Source organism: Pituophis catenifer, unplaced genomic scaffold (assembly GCF_029215685.1).
Source record: "Pituophis catenifer annectens isolate HBS135680 unplaced genomic scaffold, rPitCat1.0.hap2 SCAF_1, whole genome shotgun sequence".
Taxonomy (NCBI): Eukaryota; Metazoa; Chordata; class Lepidosauria; order Squamata; family Colubridae; genus Pituophis; species Pituophis catenifer.
Genome location: NW_027256881.1, coordinates 186,083,214 through 186,104,203, shown reverse-complemented (window position 1 = coordinate 186,104,203; position 20,990 = coordinate 186,083,214). Strand labels below are relative to the sequence as shown.

The window sequence follows — 20,990 nt, the reverse complement described above, 5'->3', positions numbered from 1 at the left end:
TGAGGCTCCAAAAGAATAATTGTGATTGGGAGAGAGAAGATGCAAAAACAACACGAAAAACTCCCCCCTTTTTGATATAGAAAGATAGATAGATAGATAGATAGATAGATAGATAGATAGATAGATAGATAGAGATATATATTTATATACATATACACACCCGCATACATACACACCTTTATCAGAAGATTTAAAATAATTTTAATTGGCATTCTTTTTCAGAAAGAATATAAAAATAGGGATTTATCTATTTAACTCTTTTCTTTATATCGTCTTTTGGTTGTGAAATCTTTAATTTCATATAATCTAAAATTAAAGAGCAGGTTCCAAGACCACCTAATGCTAATGAGGAAAAAGTATGTTGAAATGTCCGTACAACCTTAACTTGCAGCAGTACTTTTCTTAGGATTTAGAAAAACTGTATATTCTAGGACATGACAATTTACTAAAACATGCTTGAATTAAGGCAAGCAAGTGGATCTTTGAAAGAAACCAGATATTGCTGGTCTTCTTCCTGTACTTAAAAGAATCCTACTACATGATTAACTATTGAGAAGAGAATGTAAGGCAATCATAGTATCCCTCCACAGTTTTAGAATCTCTGTTTTAGTAAATTAAAATGTCTGGGTTTATAAGCCAGAAAATACAGTTTGTCTTCTATGGCTGTTTAAGTATGGTTTATGTATTGCCAGGTTTAAATATCTTACTACCATGAAGCATACAGTTAAATCATGCCATCTCCTTTGATTGGTGTTCCATAATAGTGACATATTCCAGGCTGGAGAGCATGGAATAAGAAAGGGAAGCATACTGAACACATATTTATGCAATTATTTTTTAGATTAGTTCAAGAATATGCTTTAAGAATACTCAGGGAGTATACTACAAAACTAATTTTAATGCTTTTTTAGAGTCTTGAATTATATAGGGAAAAAATAAACATAATGGAGGGAAACCACTCAGTTACAGATGTCCAATAATTTTTGTTATGTACATGATGACTAAGTGTCAGCTTTTGGTTATGTTAAGTTAGTTCTATTGAACTTAGTAGAGCTTTTCATGGTTGGGGAACCTCTATATTTATGTTGTTAAAAATTATTTGGCCATATTTTCATTCTCAGTTTTTCAACCTTATTTTTATAGGGTATTGAATGGACTCACATTGAATACTTCAACAATGCTATAATTTGTGATCTTATAGAGAATGTAAGTCTTCCATGCAAAATTCTTTTTAATTGTTTTGTTGTTTATTGTATCTGTGTTAATTTTTTTTTTCTTTGTATCAAAAATTCAGCTGGCAGCGAATGCTCATGTATTACCATTTGTACTTTTACTTATTTTTATACACAAAAAGTAGAAAGGAAAGAACTATAGGAAGGGGAAAAAAGAAAACTTGAAAATGCCTTAAGCAAGGCATTAAACCTCAATCCATTAAGTGATATATTTTGCCTTGTAACAAATATATAGTACCATTTGCTTAATAATGACTTTACTGAGCATGTCAGTTTTCTGAACTGTTCTGTTACTTAGTGAATAACATTTCATTGGAAATGAAGCATATAAGTGCAAACCATTCTTATTACCTACCCAGACCTTCTCATGTCAGATTAGTTCCTCAGCAACAGTGGAAACTGGACAAATACTTTAATTAGCATATGACAAAGAATCAGCTTTTTCCTATACTGAGAGTCTCTACTGAACTTTTCTAAGGAAGAACAAATCACACTAGCCTAGCTCACCATTCACACAGCTATAAAATTACTTGTTTTGGCTGTATGTTGTCAAGCTCAGCCTTTTAGTTTGGGTTATGGATTATGTAATTTAATAAGTTATAGGAATCGGCTAATTATGGCTTTTTCAATAAATCATGTTTTGTATGTTGTCTGTGAATATTTGTAAGGTGAGAATCCTGTAGAGAATTTATGAATATTTAGTAAGATATGGCCATAAAGAACATTGTGCAGCCTTTTGGAGAAACCAATATTTGGATAATATTATTCTATATCAAACAAGGTAAATATAGTGTTCTAGGCAGAACTCGCCTGTATTCTGTACTAGAGTATAGCAAAAAAAAAAGTGAGGTTTTGCCAATATTAATAATTCATTCTTTAAAAGAGGCTCTAAGACTGCATGAGTAAGGGGGCAATTCAAATGCTGTCTGTTTCATGCTATGCCTTTTTCTTCAGTGAGTATTCTGTGTTTTGCTATGATAAATTGTGATCATTGTCATACCATCTGAATTTCTTACTTACGTTATGTTCCTATGTTTTCCTAAAACCAGTATCGGTAATTTTTTGTGAAAGATATGCAAGGGAGCCCCATCTCTCCACCAAGGAAACAACTGAATCTGAAGTTGTCTTATCCACGTGCTTGTTTCTTATACACATTCTCAGAATCTCTTGAGCATTTGCAGAACGCAGGTCCCCAGCCGATCCATTAAGTGTGAATCAGCCTTAAAATCAGCTTCAAACCGTGGAAAGTTTTTTTGTCTTGATAGTCAGATAGATTGATTCATATTAGAATCAGTTTTGCTGTTATCATTGCATAGCCTCTATTTAAAAATCTATGTGATGGGACTGTATGGCGCTTTTTTAAAATTAAGCTATCATCCATCTTTATGGTAGTACATCTATCTTCAGGGGAATGGGGAAAGATAGATGTTCACAACCTGGGAAAGTAGACTGGAAACCTCTTAGAAGATTTTAACAGGAAGCTCCAAATCTTAATACTTCAGTTTCATGTATGCTGTATGTTTTTTCTTACAGCAATTATTAACTCGTATTCAGGTGAATGATATTTAGAAATGTTATTTCTGCTTGTTACATTCTGTTCATAGTTTGCTTGATGCTTGTTTACATAGTCTAAATCAGTAGACAAAAAATTGGGCTCATTGAAATCTGATTCACTTTTTTTTCATCGTAGTGCAATCAAGTATAAGTACTTCTTAAAGCATATGATAGAATATTTATGCCCTAATAATAAATTGAACTGTTATATTACCCAACAGCATCAGAATGGAATCCTAGCTATGCTAGATGAAGAATGTCTACGGCCAGGGGCTGTTACTGATGAAACCTTCTTAGACAAATTGAACCAGGTCTGTGCTACTCACCAACACTTTGAAAGCAGGATGAGCAAATGTTCTCGTTTCTTGAATGATACTTCCCTCCCACACTGTTGCTTCAGAATTCAACATTATGCTGGCAAGGTAAGGTTTTCCAATAGTCTTGAATATTTGAAAACATGTTTGCTTTTGACATTCCCCCTCCTCCCCATCAAAAAGATAAAATCCCATGAAATGTCACCCCAATGGGATTGACTTACCCCGTTCGCTTCAGCAGAAGGGTATGCTGTGGACTCCATTGGTCAAGGAAATACAGGAAAAGGTTCCAGGAGAAGAACCTTTTCTGCTGTGGAACATGCATGTCCCTCTGGATGAGATCCACTTGACCTTCTGAAGGGGCCACAAAACCAGGTTCTCCTAATTGGGTTGGGGCCTCCATAGGGTCCTTCCACCCTGAAAGTGGTTGGTGGAATAAGATATAGATCTCATCTCCATCCCAGTTTTCTTTGGGTTCCTGGTTTTTGTTAACTTTTAATATATTTAATGTTAACATTTTAATATTTTATATTCCTGTTTTATGATATTTTAAGCCTCTCAGAGTCATTTGACCATGAGATGGATGGCATATAAATTTAATAAATAAAAAAGGTAGGGTAGACCTGAGAGAAACAGATGCATTGATGAGTTGCCTTTGGTAGTTTTCATTCCAATACTTCCCCAAACATTACAGCAATTTCAGAACTGAAGAGAGATGTACAATTTAACATCCTTTCTCTTTGCTTACGGTAGAAACTTCTGAACTCCAATATGACCTCAAAGTGATGGAATTCTTTCATAATTAATGCTGGATATAAAAAGATAGTCATGTGGATGTGATCAATTTGTTCTTGGTGTGTTTTTCCCCTCTCAGAATTGAGCACCTTTGCTTATTTAGATTCTTGGTTTGCTGTTTTAGGTGATGTATCAGGTAGAAGGGTTTGTTGACAAGAATAATGACCTGCTTTACCGTGATCTGTCCCAAGCTATGTGGAAGGCCAACCACTCCCTCATTAAAGCACTATTTCCAGAAGGAAACCCTGTCAAGATTAATTTAAAGAGGCCACCAACAGCAGGTTCCCAGTTCAAAGTTTCTGTGGCAACATTGATGAGGAACTTGCAAACAAAAAATCCCAATTACATCAGGTAAAGTTCAGGAAATGAAGAAATTGTGCTTGCAACAGTGGTAATCTTTAATTCATACTATAATTGAGACCATGAAAGAAAGTGATTTATTTATATCAGTTGAATACAATTTAGTTGGAAAAGAAGTAATTTTTTTTATTAATTGACTTTTATATGTCCCAGTTTCAAATTACAAAAATACTTGGTATGAATATTCATAGTATCTCAACTGAGTGGATATGATCTAAATATGATGCAATTTATTTTATCTGATCTTTTCCCCCCTAAGATGAAGGGGAAATTTCACCATAAATTAATGGTTCTAATTGCTCTATACCAGGGGTGTCAAACTCAAGGCCCGCGGGGCCAGCTTGGAAATATCAAAGGACCGGCCTGCAGTGCCTCTTCCGGCTGAAACAGGCGGCAGGGTGGCTGCATGCGGCCCCCATTTTCAGCCTCCATGGCCTCCTGCAGCACTCTGCCGGCCAAAAACGGGCTGTGCGGAAGCCCCATGAGTACCCACACAGCCCATTTTTGGCCGGCAAAGTGCTGCAGGAGGACTGGATTGGACTGGATTACAATTATGTGGCCTCAAATAAGTGCCAGTTTAATGCCACATTTTACATACTGTAGGTCCATTTAATCTACAATCAACAATCTATAATTGACAACCATTTCTATTTACTATCCTGGAAATTTACCTCTGCTGTTAGATCTTGTATTATCATGTTATTTATGCTGTTGTATTTTTATTATTAGTTGAATAATAAAAATACAATAGTATAAATAGCTTTTCTGCCTGGAAAAGTAATTTACTATTAAACAGTGGGGTATAAATTTAGAAATAAAAAGATTAATGGAGTATGAAGAGTACCTACTCCTGTCCCTAAGGCTGCTGAAAACTATGTTATCACAGTGGATGTTGAAGATTTACCTATTAGCAGTTCATGTTTGGTTAAACTTAATTGACAGTTCTGTCTCATAGATTAAAACAGAAACATTAAAAAGAAATCTGAAAATTTCCAAGGGCTAGGAATAAATAAATGACTATTAGGATTTTCCGAGGACTTTTTTTTTTTTCATATGAGAATTCTCTCCTTCCAATTCTTACTTAATGTTTGATTTCTCTATCTGCTCTGAATGTGGGTGTCCATAGACTTTAATTTCTTCAGATTAAGCAATTTTATTAGGAGTTTATAACTCATCGTCTTGTTACAGGCAGTTATAGCTCCTTGGGAAAAAACCTAAAATCACCAACTAAATGCTACTGTTCTTTCAAAAACATGGAACATTGTAATCTTGGAAAAATGTACTGATCTTAAAATGGTGAATCTGCTCAGTAAAAAAAGAAAAAGAAAAAGCTGCCCTGGCCACTATAGTCTTTCTCTGGATATGAAAACGCAGAATATTTTAAATTTAGGAAATTATACTTATGGAATATATTGGAATATTTTTAGAGAGAATAATAAGTTACTAATAACAGGGATCAAGGGAAATGTGCATTCATCTATATCTTCCCTAATGGAAGACATAAAATCTTGTATAACATATTTTAGAATAGGTTATATAGAATTTTGTATGTTGCAGTATACAAATTCATGTAAACTGTACATTTATTTGTGTAATTTACTGATCTTGATCCTGATATAATCTCTAGAGATTTTCATGGAAAGTTGATGATTTTGCAGAGGCTTTTATTGGCATAGGGAGAATCTACAGTGTATGTCAGTTTTTTTTCTTTCAGGCATCTCTAGCTCCTTAGAGGGTTAGACTTTCCAGGTGACAAAGAGGAAGTTGAACGCATACATTTTTCATTCCCCCCGCATCAAGACACAAACTCTACTTCTAAGCTAAAATAGATGAATAAGCTGTAAATAATGTTTCTTTGGTTGTAAAACCAGACTGTTAGATCCAACAGCTTTAGATAACTTTTATCCAATCTCCATCTTTTCATTTCTGGGGAAGGTTGTTATGAGGTGGTTGGCACTTAGCTGCAGAGAGCCCTGGCTGAAACAGATCATCTGAACCCTTTTCAGTCAGGATTCAGGCTGGGGTACAGTACCAAAGTGGCATTGGTTGGACTTGTGGATGACTCTGGAGAACTCAGGAGGACTGAGTTCCTGTCCCTCCTCGGTCTCTCAGCAGCTTTTGATACCATCAGCCATGGTCAGGTTCAGGAGCTGGGAGTGGGAGGCACTGTTTTATGGTGGTTTCCCTCCTTTTTCTGTGGTCAGTTTCAGTCGGGGCGGGAAATGTCTGCATCTCCCTGCAGTGTGAGACCTCAAGGTTCAGGTCTCCCCTCCTCTTTAACATTTGCATAAAACTGCTGGGTGAGAACATTTGCCAGTATGTGGTACAATATCATCAGTATGATGATGTCACCTAGTTATTCACATCTCCACCCCAGTCAGGCAACTGATGCAATCACATTGTTGCCTGGGCGCCTGGAGGTTATAGAATCTGGATGGGGAAAAACCAGTTTCAACTCAATATTTTGAATGAAATAAATAAAAATTTCTAACAAAATTGGTGGGAGTAATAGATTTCTGTTCTATGTACTGCACTTTTTCTCAACAAATTCTTTGATTTGTAGATGTATTAAACCTAATGACCAAAAAGCAGCACACATCTTCAGTGATGCTCTTGTGTGCCATCAAGTTCGATATTTAGGTCTGATGGAAAATGTCCGAGTCAGAAGGGCAGGATATGCATTCCGTCAAACTTATGAGCCTTGCCTTGAAAGATACAAAATGCTTTGCAAGCAGACCTGGCCACAATGGAGAGGCCCTGCAAGGTAACAATTACTAGAAATATATGCATCCTGGGTACAGACATAACATGGATTCCTTAGCTCTGGTTAAACAGTTCAGATTGAGCTGCATATTCCTTCTGATGTGACAGTTCACAACGTATTTGAAACTATGATTTGAGTATTGCTGGTTAATGGTACAGAGAACCATTCAACCAGGGTTATGTTCAGTAGACAATAAATCTGTGGGAGCAAAGAAAGCAAAATAGCACATTCCAAGCTTTAATCTACAACCATAGTTAAGGATCTTGCAGCATTTTCCTTCTCCATTGACCTAGTGAAAGCCAAATGAGTGCCTCTATGTCACTCATTGCCCCCAACAATTTGGGTCCTCATTTTACTGACCTCCGAAGGATGAGTCAACCTTGAACCTGGTGAGATTTGAACTGCCAAATTGCAGGCAGCTGGCAGTCAACAGAAGTAGTCTGCAGTACTGCACTCTAACCACTGCGCCACCGTGGCATGGTGTTGTTTCTTATCTATCATTGCCAAATACATCTGGAGTAAAGGCTATGGAATCATTGTTTCAGGAGACAGCTTTGCATATTGCATGCAAGTTCCTAATACAAATTGAAGAATTGAACTTAGCTTCCCATTTTTTTGAGGCAGTCTATTTGCAGTTGTGAACCTAGCAGTTCAAAAGCATGCAAAAGCGAGTAGATAAATAGATATCACTTCGGTGGGAAGGTAACAGTGTTCCATGCATCTTGGCATATAGTCATGCTGGCCACATGAACAGAGAAATATTTTTGGACATTTCTTAGCTAAGAAACAGAGATGAGCCCCACTCTATAGAGGTGGACATGACTGGACAGTGGAAATATTTACATTTATTTGCACATGGGCATGGAAAGTATGGCAAGAAGGACATGTAAAAATGCTCTAGCCCAATTATTTTTTCATTTTTATATTATGTTTTTTATTATTTGGGGAGGGTTTCCCTCACCTTTCCTAATGTTTTGTGCAATTGTTGGTATCCTTCCAAGTGTTACTTTATACCTACAATCAACGGTATTTTATACCTATATTAGCCTGCTCTAAAATACATATTTCAACAGAATATAAACAAATACAGGTAGTAGCACTTAGCCTATCTTTATTAATCACATGGTTGGATCTGGTTAGTGCTTGGGTGAGAGACTAGTTGGGAATTTTTTAAAAAAATCCTGGTCCACCAAGAAAACCATATGTCTAAAAAATCTAACTTTCAGTCATTATCACCATGTCTATTCAATGGTTAGCATTTTCATAATTGGACAGTTTTCTAAAAACCTGAGATGTAAACATTCTTAGCTAATTTTAAAAAAGTGTTTATATAGCAAAGCTATCTTTTCATAAAGTGCTGGATAATATGGAAGCTTAGCATAAGAAAGAGAGACTACTTTTTGACAAAGATGTTTTGCATTTTGTTTGTTTGCCTTTTAGAATTGGGGTTGAGGTCCTTTTTAATGAGCTGGAAGTCCCTGAAGAAGAATACTCCTTGGGTAGATCAAAAATATTCATCCGCAATCCAAGAACTGTACGTGAAATAATATTCCTCACTTTAGACAAATTATTTGAATTAATGTCACCCTCTATTTTATTTCATTTAAGACACTAGAGTTTTAATTTGATTAAGCAATGAAGGGCAAAGTTAATTAGGGAAAACAAGATGGTGGTTAATGGAGCAGCATTATTTTTATCACTGTAGCATAAAAATATACAGTTTCATGTTCCTCAAAACTTAATTTGCTAGGACTTGAACTTCAGGCCAGAATAAAGAGATGGACAGAGAAACAGACATTGCTTATGTCTGTTTGTCTCTCCTCCCCCACCCCCCCCTCTTGAGAAGATGATAATGATCTTACTAGTTTGGACTGCAAATGGAGGCAACCATTTTAGTATTTTCTGCAGACTCCTTGAAAACCATATCAAATTAAAAACTTGCATTTTGGCCAGTGAATTGCATTGTAGCTTGTTCTACTAGCATAATCGTCTACAACAATAATAAAAATTAAAATTAAATGTGATTCTCTCTATCTACATTCTGAAATTGTGAAATTCTCTCTGCTCCTACCATAAACCAGGTCTAAAATAGATCAGACTTAAAAATGCATAAATTCTAAAGTCATCTATTGTGTATCATAATTGAACCAAAGGAATTAGTACATCAAGACCCGATATTTTAGACATCACACCAATCTAGCTTTCTTTAGAGAACAAGGTATTTTTATTGTAAATATGTATTCATTTTTATTTTTATGTTTTGTTTTTCTTTCCTAAATCGGTGTAGCTCTTCAAATTAGAAGACCTAAGAAAGCAACGTCTTGAGGATTTGGCTACATTAATCCAAAAAATTTACAGGGGCTGGAAGTGCCGCACGTATTTCCTTCTCATGAAAAAAAGTCAGATTGTGATTTCCGCCTGGTATAGAAAATATGCGGTAAGATGGGATTTTATTTGTTAGGTTCTATTTCTGCCCCATGCTAACATCATGTCCAATGAAATAAAAAAAGTAATTGAAAGTTAAAATGCACATCAGCTTGGATACTCTGATTTGGAGTTTGATAAATTAAGGCACTATTATAATTTAATAATTGAAAGGCAGTTGCTTAAGTAATAGCTCACTGTAGATCTTTTCTCTTGGTTAAAAATAACACTTTGATTTTAAATTGAAAAGTGAACAAATTTGTTGCTTATGTGTTCTTGCTAGGAAATGTGTTTGGGAAGCAACAGCTATTAAGCTTGTAAGCAGAAAGTTTGAAGTAATGGAAAAAAACTGTTCTCTCACTGCAGCTACAACAAAACCATTGTTCATTAAAAATATGATTTATATGCCTCTGATTTAGTTATTAATCATGCTAATTATTGACCATAATTTACTTATTTTCACTTCATTCATTGTTATGGTCAAGGTGGTATAGGGCTATTTTGGCAGAGGTATGCTTCTAGAAGCAACTGCATTTAGAAACTGGTATTCTCAAGAATAGTCCCATAAAATAAAAGTCACAATAAAACCATTGAAGGCATTGTTTGTTGCAGTGTGCTCTGTATATTTTCTTAGATAACATAGAGACTGAATGAATGCGGCTTATATAGTAACACAGTATTTTAAAACTCAACACATGTTTCTAATATGCACCTTTTTTTTTAAATACAGCAACAAAAGAAGTACCAGCAGATCAAGCGTTCTGCCATCATTGTACAGTCTTACATCAGAGGATGGAAAGTGAGTTTAGAGAATGGCTTCAGTAGACTTTTCTTTTCTTTTCTTTTCTTTTCTTTTCTTTTCTTTTCTTTTCTTTTCTTTTCTTTTCTTTTCTTTTCTTTTCTTTTCTTCTTTTCTTCCACTGTATGTGTTCAATATAGGCATTTGAGTGAGGTACCCCAATATCAAGGAGTAGACCATTCATGGGCTGATGTAGCTCCTAGCCATATTTCTTACCATAGTGCATTCTTCAAATTAATGCCAGAGAAATCTATCGTAAAAAACAACACCTGGATTTTCTTTTTCTTTTTTGTAGCATGAACTTTCGCTTAAAAGAAAAAGTCCTAAACTTAGTGTGTTAAGCTCAGGTAGAACTGAATTTTAAAATGTCTACTAGGCACCCCAAAACTTGCTAAAACATTTTTATTTGCTCCTAAGCGAATGCGTCAAGCCCCAAACCAAGAATGAAACATGGTGATTCTTCCAAGCTAAATTCATTGTTTCACACCTATAAACAAAATCTTGCCAGACGGAGGACTCTACTATCTGCATTTACAATATACTCTGTGAACTATTAGGGAGGGGCTGTCTTCCCCCTCTTTCTCTCACACATAATATCTGGCCGAGTTGCCTCTTGCTCCTCTGGAATGCACCCCTGGGGATCCACCCCCTAACTGCATTCCATGATTGCCATGGCTATTTTGTCTTTAAAAGAGAAAAATACATCTGGCTACAAAAAGATTATCCTGATAGTATCATGTCTATGGAGATTCTCAGTCATCCAGGTCATGGTGGTCCCAGAGGTACTTTTTCAAAAGGCAACTGGAATTTCTTGTTTTTTCTCCTTCTCCTTAGAAACCTAAAATTATGTTACTGGGGAGCATGAAGGCATAATCAACCAGTTATAATTTATTGTAAAGAGAAATACTCATTTTTTTATAAGATACATTGCCACCACCTTCCCTATCCTTAGTTAAATAAATAAATAAATATGAATGCCAGTTTCGTCTAGCAGTTAAAGGGCTGGATTAGGAACAGAAAAACCTGGGTTCCAGTCCTGCCTTAGACACAGAAACCAAACGGGTAACTTTGAGCAAGTCCCTTTGTGTCAGCGCTAGGAAGATGGCACGGACAAGCCATCTGTGAAAATGGTGCCAAGAAAATTCCGTGAACATGTCCAGGCAGTTGCTTGGAGTCAAACCTGACTTGAAGGCAGCAGCACCTACTCCCCAAAAGTATAATTCATATTTATTATATATTAGACATATTTTCCTCTTAGTGCATCTCAATTGTCAATGCAGCTTCTTGGGTTAAATGGCTGGTTTGTCAATAGGCAATCAGTGGTACGGTTGTAGAAATGCAACTAGGCCATGCCAATTTTAATTCTAGCCTCAGTGGTTAAATAACTATCACAGCCCATCCACTTTCATGTGCCAAAAGAATCTAAGTGCAAAACTAATTAAATAAAATGCAGTTTATAGAATGTGGCTGGAATTATTATGCTTAAAATAACCTCCCCCCCCCCCCCCCCCGGTTTTCCATTCTCATTTAAAATCTTGGTATAATCTGCGTTGCTTGCATCTACTTATTGTTTGTAAAACATGAGTGGTTGTGGCTTAAAATTCCATGTCAGCAGCAGAATTTGATGAGTCTGGAAAAGCTAGTTTAGGCACCAGTCCTACTTAAGTACTGGTAATAACTGTTAGGAAACAAAAACTATCTCCCCCGCCCCCCAGCTCTAGTTTTAAAAGTTTTGAACAATTTTAATATTTTTTTAACCTTGCATGCTTGTATAAATAGAATTGCATAGAGTCAGAGGGTTTAAATAGTGATGAAGCCAGGGGTGGGCTTCAAAATTTTTAGCAAGGTGTTCTCTACCCAGTTGCTGAGTGGGTGTGGCCCTGGTGGGCATGGTCTAGTCGACCTCCTGCACCATAGTGTGTGTGTGTGTATTTTTGCCTCCCCCGGGCTCCGGAGGCTTTTCTCGAGCCTCCAGGAGGGCAAAAATGGCCTCCCCAGGCTCCAGAGTGGTAGGCCTGTTTTTCATTCTCCCCGAGCCTCCACACGCACCCTGCACTTATCTGCTTCCAAAACGGGCTGCGTGGGGACTCCTGGGAGGGGAGGGGCAGGGTGGGCAGGGCCAGCCAGGAGTGGGATTTGGGGGTTCTCTGAACTGCACAGAATCTTAGCTAGAGGTTGTCCCAAACCCCTGCGAACCTCCAGCAGCCCACCCCTGGATGAAGCCTTTATAACCCTTTAGAGAGCTAGGGTAAACGTGTGAACACATCCTCACTCCATATTGTTTGCACATCTGAATTTTTAAATGCTAACTTGAGGTCATGGGGTTTTGCTTCGCAGGCTCGAAAGCTACTTCGTGAACTGAAGCACCAGAAACGCTGTGAGGAAGCTGTTACAACCATTGCAGCCTATTGGCATGGAGCTCAGGTAAGAAAAAGCAGATAGGTCTTTGTTTCCTAGTCACCTTGGGCACAAAAGATAGATCAGAGAAATGTTTTTCCAGCTGCTTAATTTATCTCATTTGGATCTGATGTTTTCTGCAGCTGTACTTTTTTAACCAATTTCAGTCTAGCTGGTGAAGGTTCTACATTGATACCGTATGAAATCTTTCATCTTTCTCTTTCACTTCCTCATTCCGTTGGGAAATTGAAGCAAGTCTTTTCTCTCTCAGAATGTTCTGTAATTCATTTTCAAATGCATCACAGGCGCGAAGGGAACTGAGGCGGCTGAAGGAGGAGGCTAGGAATAAACTTGCTATTGCAGTTATTTGGGCTTACTGGCTTGGATTAAAGGTACTACATGCAAGTGTCATGTACCCCTCCCTTCCTTACCCAAATTGCCTACCCATTAATTAGTAAAAAGGATTCATAATCATTTTTACTAAGCTATTACACTTGAGCACCTGATTGCTGGTAACCCCTACTCTAACTGTCTCCCGGCTTAACTTGAAAACCATCCCTACTAAAAAAAAAATCCAAGCATGCCAATTTATAGATAGCACTAATTGTTTGTTTATTAAGCCAGAAAATGATTAGACTAGTGGCTCTAAAATGTATTTTACTAAACTGAAATGTTTCCAATAATGTTTAGCAGAATGCCCATGCAATAATATTTGTATAGGTTCCTAAGCTAAGGCTCTGGACAAAATGTAACTGCATTAATTAATTTCATAATGTCCCTATATTCTAACTGCATCTTAATATCTAAGAAACATGTTTTTTTTTCAACCCACACAAAATATTGTGATATAATTTTCTTATTACATTTTAATATACATGTATATATTTTTTATTGGAGAATATGACCAAGAGCTATGTGATATGTGAGCCTGGTATCCTACCAGGACCAGTTAAAGACTCAGTTCAGGACATTGTAACATAGTGTATGAAGTCATGTGTCATGTTAAAGGTTGGGATATTGTGGTTGAAATCATTCCCAGTGTAGGCTACAATTTGCTGCTACTGATTGCTACAGCATTTAGCTTTTTTCAAATTTCACACACATCAGCTCATATCTTAAGGATTGTCCATTTATCAAGTTGCAACCAAAATGTAGAATTAATAACAAAATGCAGTCTGTTAAAATTCCTGTGAGCATCATATACTTCACAACAGGAAACCCCTCCTCCCTCCAGTCCATGTGATAACCACTGGAAGTCAAACAATGTAACATGGAAAGCGTTCTTACAAATGGAGAATTTGCATGATTTGTGCTCAGATTTGAGGGACGTTCATAAGAAATGATGGCAGAGTGATCATAGTACATTGTTGCTTTTACAAGAATACCATGGAAATATTATATGTTAGTATTGGAGGATGGAGAACTTTAGATGCTATTCATTTGGTTCAACATGTTAGATCTCACATAGTCGTTTAATAACCACAGTTTGGAAGAGCTCAAATTGCAATCATTGAGTGAGGCAATCGCATAGGTGCCTTGCTTAGTGACTCTTATGAATTACAACCCAAATTCCAGGCTCAGTTGTGGCCATAAATTGAGGACAACTTGTATAGGAGTGGTCTAGTATTATAGAATAAGGCTTTATGAAACTTCAAAGGGATGTTTTGCATTGAGGAAGCCTTCTCCTCCAGTATTACCAAAGGCTAGCTTCCACAAATGCTATGAGATTCCACACGGTATGTACTGAAGTGGCTAGCATGAATTGTCTTTAGCATGTATTGAAAGCCTTGCTGAATGGATGGCTTCAATAAATGCCTGTTTAGTTGCCTTTGTTGTACATCAGAGTGGCTAGCTTGGGAGCCCTCTTAGCATCTGCTGAAGGTTTTTTTAAATTCTATGTCTTCACTGAGCATCACAGGCGATGCTGTTGTCAGTGCCTGAACCACCTAGCTTAGAGCTTCCTCTGGGCCAATGGTCCTTGCACTCTCCAAAAGCTCTGACCAGTACTGTAAAAAAGGTGAGCAGCACCTCCTCTGTAAGTTCTTTTTTTTTTTCTTCTTTTTAATTTGATTTATATGCCGCCCTTCTCCGGAGACTCAGGGCGGCTTACAATGCGTTAAGCAATAGCCTTCATACTTTTGTATATTTATACAAAGTCAGCTTATTGCCCCCATAAACTGGGTCCTCATTTCACCTACCTTAGAAAGGATGGAAGGCTGAGTCAACCTTGAGCCTTGGAGAGATTCGAACCAGCAGTAAATTGCAGGCAGCTGTGTTAATAACAGGGTGCGTAGACCACTGTACTATCAAGGCTCTTAGTTGACTTTTTAGTGATTGGTATGGAAGCAGAAATGTGTACTAGAACTATTCAACCATGAAAAATTTGGCTACTACTGGGAGAGAATGCTGAGAAGCAGCGAGTAGCTTCTTTTTTAGTGAACAAATCACATTACCCCCAGAACGCAAAGTACTGACTGAATCAAAGTATATCCACCTTCCTTCACATAGAACTTATAAAAAGTGATGTTTGATATAAAATGCTATTTCTATTAAACCAAACAAGCAATATTAATGGAAGTTAAAGCTATCTGCATTCTGATAATTTGCTGCAGATATTATTTGAGGGTCTAATGGTGACACATAGCATTAGGCTTTCACATTTGAGTTAGAGAATTGCAGAAATTTATTAGAAATTGTACAGATGCCTGAAATATTGTTAAAATAATTAGTATTAATATTAAGGAATAAGAGAACTTTTCTTTGGACTGAGATGGTACATTTAATGGTAATGGAAATTTCACACATATGGTTGTGCTGATTTGATGGTTTGACTGAAATATTTGAGCATTTTTTGTCTAAAGCAAAGGTAGTTGATAACAACCAATCCCTTACTACCGTGTTTCCCCAAAAAGCTATCCCCAAAATAAGCCCTAGTATGTTTTTACGTGTGTGCCTATTATAACCCTTACCCCCAAAATAAGCCCTATTTAAGAGCCTGCGCAGCTAGCTGGCTGCCCATTCTGTCTGGTTGCTTGCAGTGCCACGGCCACAAGGCGAGGCAGGGGGGACAGCTCCACCGCCTTGCCTCGTGGCTGCAGCACTAGCGCATCACTCAGCCTCCTGCTTCATTACGACCGCAAGGCAAATCTCTTATAGACAAACCAACATTTCAAAGTTGTAGATCCCTGTCTGTGTCTATTGTTGCTGGTATCCAGCAGAAGACATCTGTTCTCCACTAATACTAAAGTATAAATGTGATAAATAAATACATGTCTTATAAATAACTATCAACAGCAGTAACAGAAAACCCTAAAGAGAAGACAGATACTTTTTTTAAAAAAAGATTTATTCCATTGCTGCTATACACTGAAAATATTATAGCTGAGATGTGGTATTCATTCAGAGGTGGGTTTCAGCAGGTTCTGACCAGTTCTGGAGAACCGGTAGTGGAAATTTTGAGTAGTTCGGAGAACCAGTAGTAAGAATTCTTACTGGCCCCGCCCCCATCTATTCTCTGCCTCCCGAGTCCCAGCTGATCAGGAGGAAATGGGGATTTTGCAGTAACCTTCCCCTGGAGTGGGGTAGGAATGGAGATTTTACAGTATCCTTCCCCTGCCATGCCCACCAAGCCATGCCCACAGAACCGGTAGTAAAATTTTTTGAAACCCACCACTGTATTCATTGCATATATTTTGTGACTACACCCCCTCTCCCTTGATAAATACAAAAATGTATTGATATCGAATAAAATGAAAGAAGGTTAATATGTGCTCTAACCTGCTTTCCTTCAGATACTTGCCATTGCTGAATGGAATACATAAGCTGGTTTCTAATATTTTAGTCTGAATTAACTTCCTCTTGGGAAAAGGTTTTCCACTATTCACTCTTTGGCAAATGCCCTATGAGAATGCTACTACAGGGGAATGTCTGCCACTTATTCTTCAGATATGCCTTGGGGAAGCAGCTTTCCACCCAATCTTCACACTGGCACGCTGGGTTCCATGGGTTGCCTATTGCTCTTTCATCTTCCCAAATCAGCTGTTCTATCAGGGGGAGCGTTCTCTGTCTCATCATGGTTCTTTCTGCATCAGGCTGTCTCTGTGATTCACTATCTAAACATTTTAGGCTCGGAGGGAGTTGAAACGCTTGAAGGAGGAGGCTAGGCGTAAGCATGCTGTGGCAGTCATATGGGCTTACTGGCTTGGACTAAAGGTACTCTCTTAAACAACTCCCTTACGTTAGTAACAATAATAAAGCGTGGCATCTATCTACTAACACATAATAAACTTCTGGGGCTATGGGCTATAACAAGCATGATCTCTAAGGGAATTGTTTTTCTTCTGTGACCTTTAAAAATAGTCTTGTATGTTTTTAACCAGACATTTATAAGTTGTACGTATATGTCTCTGCATTGTTGCCGCCAATTTCCGAATATATTCAAATAAGCTGAATAAGCAGTTCATAAATCGTATTTTGGAATGAAGTAGGAAAAAAGTTAAATGTGATTATTGGACATTTGGGGGTCTTGCTCTACAGGAGTTTGGATTGTATGTTGAAATGACTATCAGAGTTGTTAGTTGTGTTAAATCACACAAATCTTGACAAAGGCCTTCAAGTGGATCCATTCCAAACTAATCTGTGGTGAATAGTAGTGATTTCTGCAGGAGGCTCTCTTTCCCAACAAAGTATGTTTTCCACCAGCAGCACTTAAAGAGGGGGGAGGAGGGGCTTATTTGAAGAAAACATAGATGGTAAATACATTAGTCCAAGTTAGAAGTTACTAGATTAAAGCACTCATGTCTATGCTTATTGGTTGGATTTGTCTGATTCTCGACATATGCAACCTGACAAAAGATGACTAGGACTTACTTACACATGCATCAGTCTTTTTATGGAAGCTTTTTGAAAGTCATATGAAATATTGTTTCTTACAATTACATTGAAATGATCTTCTAATTCAAACTTTTCTAGAAATCAGTTGTATATTTAAAAGCACTGCTGCTGCACTGTCCACTCTGATGCCATGAAAAGTTGTGGACCCCTACTCTACACTTCTTGTCAGTGAAACATACATGTTGTACAATTCATTTTATGTACTTGACAACAGGAGCAGCATTGCTTTCCAAGACCTTTCCAGTGTTCTGTCATTGAATCTTTGGGAAAGGTTAATAATTGTTTAACTTGGCTTCTATTAGTGCCTCTTCAGGAATTGGCCATTGTTTCACTTCAGGTTTCTCCCTTTCATTGTGTTGTTGAGTGGTGCTCTCAATTGCTATTTCTTTTCTCTTTTTGATAATTGGATATATAAACGCTGCCTAGCCATAGTGGATTCAGTATGGATCCTAGCAGTTTTCAAATATAGAAATAGAAAAGTTTCTATTCAAATAGAAACTTTTAAAAATAATTTTTAAAAATTATGCATAACATAACCCTTAACAATCATACAGCTTATTGTCTTTTGGCATTTTATATGGGTTTGTTTGCAATTACATTAAACTGATATACCATATTGAAATGAATGGGAAATTTGAACTGACAACTGTCAAGAATAAAAATATTCTGTTGCTAGCAGGTTCCCCATTATAAGGTATAGGAAATAACGAAATGCTTCTCTTTTCTAGCATCTCTGCTGCTCTTTTTTAAAGAAAAAGAAAAGTCAATATAATATAAGGGACTCTTTTTGAACACTTAATACTTTCTTTTTAAAAGCCCATTAGTCCATAGTGTAAATGTGTTGTTTTCACACTGAAAAACCAAAGTTGTGGTTGTGGGAAGTGTCAAACATGCAACTGCACTCCCAAATCAATAAGAGTATCGCTTCTGAATCTCTATGTGGCTGTACTTGAAAAAAAGTTGTATCTTAATGCTTTAAACCCATAATAACAAGGCTCTCAAAATTAGAACTAGTCCTGTTTTAATGTGACACTAGAACCTGTTTTTTTAATTTTGAAAAAGATTCTAATTTGCATGAATAAATACATAGCTAATATATTTATACTATTTCCTAAAAGTTGTGTTTTCTAGATATGTAAATATAAAACAAAATTGTATTTTGTCTAGATTCTTGTAAAAAAAATTTCAAATTGATTCAGAAACATGTTGTGGGAGAAACTGTTGTATGAAATTATTTCCTCTTTCTTTTATAGCTCTAATGTTAGAAAAAGTTCTCATTAAATAACTGGACATAAATTGAGGACTACCTGTAATGTCTGTGTGCTAGGATAACCCCCCCCACACCCCCCCCAAAAAAAGAAGCTATCTGTTTATTCTAAAATTTTAACTTAACCCAGGTTCGTAGGGAGTACAGGAAATTTTTCCGAGCCAACGCTGGAAGGAAAATTTACGAATTTATTCTTCAAAAAATTGTAAGTATTTTGCTTGTATAACAATATTACAGCTGTATGAAGATTTTACTTTACAGTATGAGCAAAAAAAAAAAAAAAGATCGATGAAATGACACTGTTTTTATAATACATAGAAAACAAGAGTGAAGTACCAGAATTGTCTTTGCCACAGGCAAAAGGTACTCTTCTGTAAAATCAAAAAATTATCATGACTTTCATTTTTAACATCTCTCCCTCCAAGGGTTTTTAAATAATATTGTCCTTCTTTTATTTTTGCATCTGCTGTTTAAAGTGACATCCCTTGGTCTGTAAGGAAATCAAATCCCCTGAAGCTTTCTAATTGAAATTCAGCAAATAGTCTCCAATATAGTTAATTTTCTGTAAGGCCTGCAAAAGAAAATGATAGATTGTATTACAAAAAATAAGTACTTTTTTCCCCGGTATAAATAATTATTTCTATTCTTTCAGCAGGATATTTATACCAGGAAATTGGTATAAGTAAAAAATTAGAATTGTTTTGGACTTCCCATATGTATTAGCACAACACTTCTCTTCCATATCTTTATTCCAGCTTCTGCAAGAACCTGAGGTTTTTTTTTTGTTGTTGTTGTTATCAAATTTTGAAACTGCCCATCTCCCTCACAGGACATATAAAAACAGTATATAAAATTTAAGAGGCAGGAAATGTTAAACATTAATTAAAAGGCAAAGATTGCAGAGCCATGCTTTCATGCCTTTCTGGAAGGCCAGGAGAATAGGAGCCCACCTCGTCTCGGGGGGTGGGGTGAATGTTCCAGAATGTTCCAGGGCCAGAATCAACACCAGGGAACATTTCCTTCCTGGACCCCACCAATCAGAATACTTTGGCTAACAGGATCTGCAACATACCTTCCTTACCCGACCAGAATGGGCTGAATTAAGGGATGAGGATGGTTCCATAGGTAATCTGACCCAGGCTATGTAGGGCTTTAAAGATACCACTCCATTAAGAGAGATTTTAAGCCTTACAAATAAATAAATTTATAATGATTAAAATGAAGATTTTTTGAGAAAAAAAATGTTTTTTTTTCTATTTTTCTAACCTAGATTCAGAAATACTTTTTGGAAATGAAGAATAAGATGCCTTCTTTATCACCAGTAGACAAAAACTGGCCAGCAAGGCCTTACCTGTTTTTGGATTTAACTCATAAGGAACTGAAGAGGATATTCCACTTGTGGAGGGTAATGATGTAATTCTGAAATTAATCATTTATTTTGGTTGTACTTTTATTAATAGTCTAAGCATGAAAGCTGAAAATCACTAATAAAAGATGCAAGTAAAGCTTCTAACCATGTTCATGTACTCTGTTTCTATTAAAGTTCTTTACCAACTTATACAAAATTCAATGGCTACAATGAAAGTGTTCAAAATTGCACAATTCTATAATTTACATGCAGCCTTGGTGTTACTCAGTTCCTACAAAAGGGGCATTTATCTTAATATGTGTATATCCATCAGTGTTGTAAGTCAAGGTCACTGTTAAATCCTGTTTACAAAAATCTGGAGCTATTTGCTATAATTCAAGCAAAGTCCAACCAGTGATATGGGATATGCAATGTGTTAAAAGTGGAATTCCCCTGAAAAATCAGTTGAAACTAGAAATGCACTGTCTGTCCTCCACAGGTACACATTATAAAGTTTAATTGCTACATGTGGTGGAACAAAATGAAAAGTGTACCTGATCAAAAATTAACCTATTCTGATACATTTTATCAAGGCATATTCATATGTTATTTGTATATTAATGTATGTTACCAAAAGGTTAAGATCCAAACTGATAAATCTCAGAAAGCAATATGACTTTTATATCATGTGGGCAAGAAAAGTGTGTATATATAGATTTCTACAGGAAGTATAGTGAACTGAAAACAGTTCTGTGAAAGCAGATCTGAGAGCTGCATCGCAGCCCAAGGAACTGGTAAGTAGACCGGTTCCTTGAAAATCTAAGAATAAGGAGAGGATGAGAG

The 20,990-nt window shown here is 36.7% G+C and overlaps 1 protein-coding gene across 1 annotated transcript in view; it reads left to right on the top strand.

The window, feature by feature from the left end:
* Positions 1–20,990, top strand: part of MYO1B (myosin IB) — a 142,270-nt gene that overhangs the window by 104,798 nt on the left and 16,482 nt on the right. Inside the window, exons 15-26 of the mRNA XM_070956840.1 lie at positions 1,144–1,206; positions 3,008–3,208; positions 4,020–4,246; positions 6,819–7,019; positions 8,460–8,553; positions 9,307–9,456; positions 10,174–10,242; positions 12,580–12,666; positions 12,945–13,031; positions 16,765–16,851; positions 18,930–19,004; positions 20,070–20,204. Coding sequence (XP_070812941.1) covers positions 1,144–1,206; positions 3,008–3,208; positions 4,020–4,246; positions 6,819–7,019; positions 8,460–8,553; positions 9,307–9,456; positions 10,174–10,242; positions 12,580–12,666; positions 12,945–13,031; positions 16,765–16,851; positions 18,930–19,004; positions 20,070–20,204 — 1,476 coding nt within the window. The remainder of the gene's footprint in view (positions 1–1,143; positions 1,207–3,007; positions 3,209–4,019; positions 4,247–6,818; positions 7,020–8,459; positions 8,554–9,306; positions 9,457–10,173; positions 10,243–12,579; positions 12,667–12,944; positions 13,032–16,764; positions 16,852–18,929; positions 19,005–20,069; positions 20,205–20,990) is intronic.